Genomic DNA, 9,632 nt, shown 5'->3' with positions numbered 1-9,632 from the left:
TTTTTGCTAAGTTTGGTTGAAATTGGCCCAGTGGTTCTTGAGAAGAAGTCGAAAATGTGAAAAGTTAACGACGACGACAACGACGACGACAGACAACGGACAAATTTTGATCAGAAAAGCTCACTTGAGCCTATGGCTCAGGTGAGCTAAAAACAATATACGCCCCGGATCTATCGATCCAGGCGCATAATAAGACTTAACAATTTTAGTCAGTCTGTCGGGAGAGGGAAACCAAACCATTTTTTAAAATTAAGATGGCCTCAGTAGCAAATATTGCATGTGACATTTTAATGTTACATCCTGGTGGAGTGTCTCATATTTCCTTTTCTTTCGGATATTTGGCTTCTTTTTTTATTTAAAATCATTTATTGTCCAAAGAGTGGGGGAGGGGGGGGATTAATCACTGATCCACTAAATATGCCTTATAAACACACTGTATATTTTGTTTTCATTCAGTATGTAACATGGTTGTATGCCAACATTTTGCATGCATGTTTGCTGAATAAATAAATAAATTGAAAAATTATAATTTCTAAATTAACTATTTCTAAAAATAAATAAATGTATAAGCATAGAATTTAGCCTCACCCCACCCACCCCCCCCAAAAATTATTCCATTGATTCAACAAATATATTATAAAATCGTTTTCGTTGATTCAACAATATATGTATTTATTTTACTAATTTTATTTATCATTAATTTGTTTCCTTATTGATGTATTGTCTTTTTCTTTTAACGGCTTCAGTCCAATATTTATTGATTCATATCAGAGTGCATGTAGATCTAAAGTGCAACAGAAGGTCAGATGATAACTATTCACTTAATTTCTATTTATATAACTATTATAAACACTAAGCTAAGACTCTTGTCTGAGTTTGACAATTATGATATTTAAATAGCATTGATCACTGTTTCCTCCTCCTGCCCCCCGTGTGTGTGGCCCGAGGGATGGGTCACGTGACTAAAGCTAAGGTGATGCTGATCGGGGACACGGCTGTCGGGAAAACCTCCATCCTCGTCCGCTTCACAAAGGAAGTCTTCGATCCCAATTTTATCGCCACCATAGGTAAATATATAATCTCACCAAATGCTTCATTCATTATCAGTATAAAATATGCACTATGATACCATCACAAATATCTACCGGCTATAGGTAAAAGTATATATATAAATTATATGTACAGCTGTATTACGCAACTGAGAAAGCCGAATTTAAATTATTATCATACCGATCGAAATCAGCATTGTTATATTTTATTTAATCAAAAAAGTTTTTATATATGAACATGTAAAAAATATATTAAAAAAATAAATTGAAGTGTGTGTGATAGAAAAATTAAAGGCTCTAATTACTAAGTAATTGTTTTAAGACAGAGCAATACAAACCTACAAACAAACAAACAAACAGCGTATTTTTACATAATTTAGTCTATAAAAGTCCCCTGCAACTGCCAACCTCTTACAGATAATCTTTCATACACAAATTACCATGGCCGAAGAAACCGAGGAGGGGAAGCAAAGGGGTGCTATTATATGGTTGTGTCCCAACAATAATACCATCTGATGACTTTTTAGCTATTTTAGAAGCCCCCCCCCCCTCCAATGAAAATGGTAAATTAAGCTTCCAAAATCTACTCAAACATTCAAATGAAAACGTGGTTTTTTCAGATCTACTATATGATATCATTTACGTCCCATTACTGTATTCTTAGTATCTTTATTAAGGTGTAACAGTAAATCACTGAAGATAGATACTAGATACTACATTCTTTGAAAAGCAGGTAAACACATTGTGCTTTATTTTACTAGAAAAAATGCTCAGATATTTTATGTTATTTAAAATTAGCACGATAAGAAGATACGATGCAGTCCAAAAAAAAAAATAAAGATCATGCAATACAATTCATATATTGGTTTTTACCACACTTAACAAATTCGACTGCTACTTTCGGTTTCGTGATTGTCAGTGACTCAGGTGCGCGTGACCTAGATAAATGAATACGCGGAACTCCTTTAAGTTTTACCATGCAATTCCGTAATAACCCAAAAGGATAACCAAAATATACGGAAGTACCTTTTAGTGACGTCAACAGAAATAATGTTTTCGAGGGTGGTTCCGTTGTGAATTTTATAGAAGATGGCAAAAACATATGATTACCTGTTTAAACTCTTATTAATAGGGGACAGTGGTGTTGGAAAAACATGTGTGCTTTTTAGGTTTTCTGAGGATGCTTTTAATTCAACGTTTATTTCAACAATAGGTAATCAATTCCATCCAGTCTGAAGAAGGGGGGATGGCTGTGAAACTTTTTGTAGTTTCACTATATTTGATTCACATATCAGTTAAAAAATTATAGTTATTATTTTTATACTTTCAGTTAGTTTTTTTTTTACAAACCATTCATTTGCTATGGATTCAATCTTCCGTGTATATTGTGTACATCACATGATCTGTTACTTTTTATTTGTATTTTTATACCGTTTGGGAAACGTAATGTTTTCTAAGTGTAAGTCAGTTTTATCATTACCACGATGATATTGTCCTTTTATGTGAATTCAGCAACACTTCATGTGCTTGATGAATTCTGTCAGTATGTTTCCAAAGGCTCAAATCAGACATGGTCAGCAATCTTGAAGCAGTTATATATATCCACTATTTGTACATTTATAGACAGTACAAATACCTGTGTACTTCCCTATTACATGTACACTGTGTCATATCTACAAAGAGAACATACCTGACTAGTAGTGTAAGGTTCCCATGTTTGATTCCCAGGCAAGCCATACATTTTCTCCTTTCCTTTACATACTTTGCTTGGTGCCGTCGACCACCCTTGGACTCCCAATGAAAGTCCTGCCATGGCAGTTGTGTCTTCAAGGATGGAATGTAATGGTTTGGCTGCGGATATCTGCGTGGGTAGCTTAGTTGTTAGAACACCTGACAAGTGATGCAGGGTTCCTGGGTTCGATTCCAGTCCAGCCAATTTTCTCCTTTCCTGTTACATTCATAACATCTTTATCAGTATTTTGGACAAGAAATATAGTTACAGACAGTTTGAATATAAACTTGTGACACTTGGAACAGTATCTTATTGATTCTTAACAAAACCTCATAGTCCAAGCTTGTAGCCCCAATACAACTCATCTATACTGCATCAAGCCTGGTAAACTTCATGCATACTTCATACAGAATCATTTTTTTCAGAGAAATTAGCTGAAATTTTGAAGTTTTTCATATTATATATTATAATTAGGGAATAACTGTCAGATTTTTTGATTTCATGATGTGATCAATCGATTGGATTGCGTGATAATTTGCATGAGGCGTTTATGCATAAAATTATCACGCAAGCCAATTGATTGATCATCGTCATGAAATCGGAAAATCGGACTTTTATTCCATATATTTACATGGTATTGATTCCGCAAATCCACATGCTAGAAGCCCTGCTTCTTGTCTCTATTTGTCCCGCCCTGCCCGTAATTTTTTTAACTGCGCCTGTCGATGAACCAGTACATTGATGGAGAATTAAAGTACATTAAATATTTGTAATTTTATCTCGAACAAAGACATTGGAAATGTAAATATTGATGTTTCGAACTTTGGATTTGTCTCGGTGGGTCCATTCAAGTGGTTATATCAATTGAAGGTTGTGCAGTTGTTCAGTTTACATAATAGATGAAAGATTTAGGCTGTTCAATTAATTTAGAGTCAATGCAATCTATAAAAACTTGGTCATTGAACAGGAAGCATCTCAAATGTATAGAAGGAGTTATATTTACCAAGACACTACAACATCAGAAGTATTGTTTACTTACATGTAACTCAGACATTAATGTACAGCTTTTATTGTTAAAAAATATGCCCAGTACTTAATTATAATTCAGTTTTATTTTCCTTTTTTACAGGTATTGATTTTAAAATAAGGACAATAGAATTAGATGGTAAAAAAATTAAGTTACAAATATGGTGAGTACTCGAAGTATATTGTTCTTTCACTTTGCACATTCTAGAGAAATTTCAAAGCACTTCTTTTATTTTAATGTAATCTTGAATGATTACGTAATGAGTCTTTATATTCTTTAGGGACACTGCGGGACAAGAAAGGTTTCGTACCATCACCACAGCCTACTACAGGGGTGCCATGGTAAGCTTTAATGCTAGACCAGTGTGGTTACATTGCAAAAGTTTGAACTTGTTTTCAAACATTTAAAATGAAATCAACTTTGAACTTGTTTTCAATCTTATATTCATACAGTGTTTTTCTTGAAACAAAATTACAGTAGATAAGAGATAAGAGAGAGTTTCTCTTCAGAATATAGTCATCCCCCCCAAAAAAAAATTGTGATATATTGCCACTTGTTTTCATAAGTATACTGGTGCACCTAACATCTTATAAATATGTTAATTAAGTACCCACTCAAAATAAAATACTTCCTTTACCTTTGGGTTAAAGGAGACTAACTGTACTGGTTATAAAAGGAAGGTTAAAAACTTTCTTCATTTCATTTTTGAGCATGCTGACATGGTCTGACAACTAGCAAAATCGTTGGACCTTGATATTGTTGCTTAATGTTGGCTTAGGGGAAGGTAATAGAAATTAGCCTCTCTAAGCTACTTGAAGTTGTCTCTAAGCGAATGTTTAAAAAAATTCTTGCAGTCAGACTGTAATTAAAAGTAGGACATTGAACAAATTCATCTTTACAAAGTATCAATGATATTTTTTATTCCATCTTATAAAAATAATTAGCTTGATGAATAGAAGAAAAGCTACACAGAAAGTGTCAATTATACTCTAGGTTAAAGTTCATTAAAGATAATAACATTTAGCCAACAGAGGCTATAAGTTTAACATTTTACATTAGACTGACAAAAGATTAAAAGAGGGGTACATGTGATTAATGCAACTTATGAATTTTTCAGGGAATCATGCTTGTGTATGACATCACAAATGAGAAATCTTTCGAAAATATCCGAAACTGGATTCGCAATATTGAGGAGGTGAGTTTGTCCAGAGTTTTATTGACAATCATTTGTTTCAATGTTCCTGCTCTATAGCATTAAGATAATACGGCCTTGTTTTAAATGTCGTGTGACTGTTGGTGTCAGATGATGTGTATGGTTTGTGTTTTGTTTTACAGCATGCCTCTCAGGATGTTGACAAGATGATTCTGGGAAACAAGTGTGACATGAACGACAAAAGAGTCGTCTCCAAGGAGAAGGGCGAGTCAGTAAGTAGATCACAGAATCAGGTCATGTACTGACATGTAGGTACTATAAAGTAATAGCAAACTTTTTTGGTGCTCCAAATCGAGAAGCATAATTTAGAATTTCTGTTAATGAAATTTCATTGTTCAGTATATATCATTTCTACTTGTACATGTACTCATTAAATGCACAAATTCAAAGTCAAGCATTTTTAATCTGTGCTTACTCTCTTGTACAATGTCATCTTGTTGCGTAATTGGAAGCTTTTTGTTTACACATATATTTTGTTTGATAGCTGGCAATAGAACATGGTATTAAGTTTATGGAGACCAGTGCCAAAGCCAGCATTAATGTAGAGGAAGCCTTCTTTACATTAGCCAGGGACATCAAGGCTAAAATGGACAGAAAATTGGTCAGTTTCATTATGTATCACATCACATGGATTCATTGGCAGGGATAATTTTCAAGCATACTTATTCGGAAAATGTTTATAAAACATTATTTCTGACTCAGATTTAACTTTTTTAGGTCACCTGAGTAACTCAGGTGACCTATTGCTATCCGTTTTCGTCCGTTGTCGTATGTCGTGCATCGTGTGTTAACATTTGAACATTTTCAGCTTCTTCTCTGAAACCACTGAACCAATTTCAACCAAATTTGGTATACAGCATCTATGGGTGAAGGGGAACAAAAATTATGAATTTTATGGTCCCAGCACCCCTGGGGCCTGAGGGGTGGGGCCAAAACCACTAAAATTATTGCAATCTTTAAAAATCTTCTTCTTTACTCCTGGACATCAAGCAGGCAAACTGTTGGCATGAATGTAATGAGCATTGAGTCCTCTACCAAAATTTTGAAATTCATGGCCCCAGGGTCAGGGGTTCTAGTGCTAGGGCGGGGCTATATAGATTATATAGTGAAAATGCATGATTTCTTTGAAAATCTTCTTCTCTGCTCCTGGGTATTAAATAAACTAACTAAGTACAAAGTTATGATGAGCAAGAGTGCCTCTTCCAAAATTGTGAATTTTATGGCCCCAGGGTCAGGTGTTCTGGTGTTAGGGCGGGGCTCTATTGATTATATAGTGAAAATGCATTTATTCTTTGAAAATCTTCTTCTCTGATTCTGGGTTTTAAATAAACTAAATAAGTACATTAGTTATGATGATCAAGAGTGCCTTTTTCAAAATTGTGAATTTTATGGCCCCAGGGTCAGGGGTTCTGGTGTTAGGGCGGGGCCCTATTGATTATATAGTGAAAATGCATTAATTCTTTGAAAATCTTCTTCTCTGCTCCAGGGTATAAAATAAACTATGTAAGTACATAATTATGTTGAGCAAGAGTGCCTCTTCCAAAATTGTGAATTTTATGGCCCCAGGGTCAGGGGTTCTGGTGTTAGGGCAGGGCTCTATTGATCATATAGTGAAAATAAATTAATTCTTTGAAAATCTTCTTCTCTGCTTCTGGGTATTAAATAAACTATGTAAGTACATAGTTATGTTGAGCAAGAGTGCCTCTTCCAAAATTGTGAATTTTGTGGCCCCAGGGTCAGGTGTTCTGGTGTTAGGGCGGGGCTCTATTGATTATATAGTGAAAATACATTAATTCTTTGAAAATCTTTCCTTTGCTCCTGGGTTTTATGCCAATGATCTAAGAATTTATATTTATGATGAAGAAAGGTGCATCTAGCAAAGTGGTTTTATATCCCCCCCTTCCTGGGTCGGGGGGGTATATAGTCTGAAAATAAATTAATGCTTTGAAATCTGTTTTTTGGTATTAATCAACCATTTCATGATAAAATTTGCAAAATTTTGAAATATGTGGCCCCAAGGTCAGTGGTTCTTTTGGGATGATGTGCACAACTGGTTATAAAGCGGAAGTGCATTTTCTCTTTGTTACTGTGATCTGCCTTTGGATATTAAGTAAATAGAGTAAGCATGCTAAGTCTATAATTATGATAAGCAATGGTGCCTCTTTTAAAATTGTGAATTGTGAATTTCATGGCCTCTGGTTTAAAACACAAACCAAATTTAATTGTTTGAAAGTTGTTGCACAATACTCAGGTGACCTATAAGGCCCATGGGCCTCTTGTTTAAATTATCTTCTCTGTGAATAAATGTCTTTAAATGTTTCTTTCGTATTTGTTGTATACATAATTTATTTTTATTCCAGGAGTCCTCAAATGCTCAGGCAAAGAATGCTGGTGCAATAACACCTGGAAAAACACAGGCCAAGAAGTCGGGCTGGAGGTGCACCATATTGTGATGTCAGCTGGCATTGTGATAGGTTTTTTAAATTGTAAACTGATATTTTATTGGCTGTTGGTGAAACAGAAGAAGCTGTTGGTCAATTTTCAACATGTGATATTGGACCCTGCAACCAATCAAAGGGTACAGTATTCATCCAATCAGAGAGAGGGGACTCTGTGAGACTTTTGTGATTATACATCATTAACCACATTGCTGTATATTTTTGCTTGATTGTCAGGAGAAAGAATAAGATATTGGCCAACAGTTTCATATTTATATTTTTTAATATTCCTGTCAAGTGTACATCATATTGACATATTCCAATGCATGGTGTACTTACGATATTGCTAATAACCCTAACGACTCTGTAACAGAACTTTAAGTAAAGCAGTGTCATTTGTATATAACTGTTGTAAAACAGAGGATTAAAAAAAAAATTGTGTCACAATTCTCGAGATGCATTATGCATAAAATGTAAGGAGAAATACTTATCAGTAATTTTTTTTATTTGAATCATGCTTTGTTTGTTGGTAGAGTTTTGTTAATTGTTTCATGTAATCCTAAACAAGGTGATTATCCGAGATTCTTCCTTGACCAACATTATCCCAGGTTTATCTGCAGTAATTTATTAAATCCTTGTTTTCCAAGTCACTTCTGCTGTTTAACACCACAATATACTGCTTTTAACTGGTACTGATGTTAAAATTTAACTTTTTTAATTTTAGAATTTGGAATTGGAAATTATACTTTACAGAATTTAGAGTAAACTTGTTTCTGTGTAAGAAGTCTACAGAGCTTGGGTGACTGATCAATTATAAATGTATGTTGTAATTTCTGATCTGAATTCTTTAGCCACTACCAGAGACATTAAGGATGTACAACCTGTGGCCTTCAGATGTTGAATTATCCACAAGCCTGAACCATTTATGTGCATTTTTTGTTTAAAGTCTAACTGTACAACAAGTTAACAATTGCTTGCGATCTGTAAGGCCTGTTAAGGTATGGCCGCCTCAGGTGGTCTTTTGTCAATAGAAATAATAAAGCTTATTGATAAACTTGATTTGTTTCTTTATAATGGGATATGAAGGTATAAGGCTGGGCCCCAGTATAATGAAACATACTTAGACTTAAGTCAAAATTTCAATCACAGTCATGTGAATTGATTAATGAATTAAATATCTGAATTTGCAGGAAACAATGCTTTTGTGAAGCAATATTGGAAAATATTTTAATTTTTGTCTGATTGACTTCTAAAACATCTAATCATAAAATAAAGACTTTGACTTAGGCTTAAGATGTTTTATGATCCCTGGGTCCTGGTCACTTATAAATGGTCTATATAATCTGTAATACTAGAATTGCAAGCTGAAATGAAATTTTAATGAGGAGATACCCAATTGCAAAATAAAGTTCTTTCTATTAAAAGTGATTTCCAGTATCCATTTCTAATTGACACAGTCTGAGGTATGTTAGCAGTAATTCTCAATGTCTTACCTCTACAAGAGCTTGTTCAAAAAGCTTAAGAATTGGTCAATATTCTGTTAAAATGTTGGGTACTTATTTTAATCATGACTTGAGTACTGTATGCAGGGTTATTTTCGCCCCGTTTTATTTTCACGCTTGCAAACAATTTTGTCCTGTCTTAAACTCACCCAGTCACAGTTTTGTTTAGGACATTATACTGTATTCTTTGAATCCGCCCTGTTTTAAAATCACCAATCGAGTGTAGGGCGAAAGGAGCAAAAATTTCCCTGTATACAGTACTAGGTCTATGCATTAACCTGGAAATGAGATTCCGAAACTTATTAATACTCTACGATGATCACACTTGTAAAGAACCAAAGCCAGGGTCCTTAAATATAGGTCACAGGGAGGGTCTGGGTGGAATACCAGTAGCCCCTTCCCCAAAAACTCAAGTGTTTGTATACGTTTTTTAACAATAAGAATCGATCTTCCATGACAAATCTCAACTCGTTCCCAGCTGATAAAACTTAAAAGATTTGACGTACAACAGACTTCTTTCTTAGCAACTATCCCACTATTTTGAAAGAGGCACCGTTGCTCTGCTACATGTACAAGGGGACAATATTAAATTTTAGAGAGAATTTAATATGTATTTTCACTATATGATAATTTGAACCCCACCCAACTCTAGAACTCCTGGGCTTCGATTT

At 34.4% G+C, this 9,632-nt stretch overlaps 1 protein-coding gene across 2 annotated transcripts; it reads left to right on the top strand.

The window, feature by feature from the left end:
* Nucleotides 1-859: 859 nt before the first annotated feature.
* Nucleotides 860-8,518, top strand: LOC134246991 (ras-related protein Rab-8A-like). 2 transcript variants are annotated; one of them, XM_062729342.1, is made up of 7 exons: nucleotides 860-1,067; nucleotides 3,911-3,971; nucleotides 4,089-4,149; nucleotides 4,926-5,003; nucleotides 5,144-5,233; nucleotides 5,506-5,622; nucleotides 7,382-8,518. In XM_062729342.1, the coding sequence occupies exons 1-7, from the start codon at nucleotides 950-952 to the stop codon at nucleotides 7,472-7,474; spliced, it is 618 nt and encodes a 205-aa protein (XP_062585326.1). In that variant the 5' UTR covers nucleotides 860-949; the 3' UTR covers nucleotides 7,475-8,518. The 2 variants fall into 2 exon arrangements, with proteins under 2 accessions (XP_062585326.1, XP_062585325.1); XM_062729341.1 differs by lacking the exon at nucleotides 860-1,067 and adding an exon at nucleotides 2,070-2,262.
* Nucleotides 8,519-9,632: the final 1,114 nt, after the last annotated feature.

Source organism: Saccostrea cucullata, unplaced genomic scaffold (assembly GCF_032062105.1).
Source record: "Saccostrea cucullata isolate Sc308-1 unplaced genomic scaffold, CSIRO_AGI_Scuc_v1 ctg20, whole genome shotgun sequence".
Taxonomy (NCBI): Eukaryota; Metazoa; Mollusca; class Bivalvia; order Ostreida; family Ostreidae; genus Saccostrea; species Saccostrea cuccullata.
Note: the sequence above shows the minus strand (reverse complement) of the source record. Positions and strands in the feature narration are given on the sequence as shown.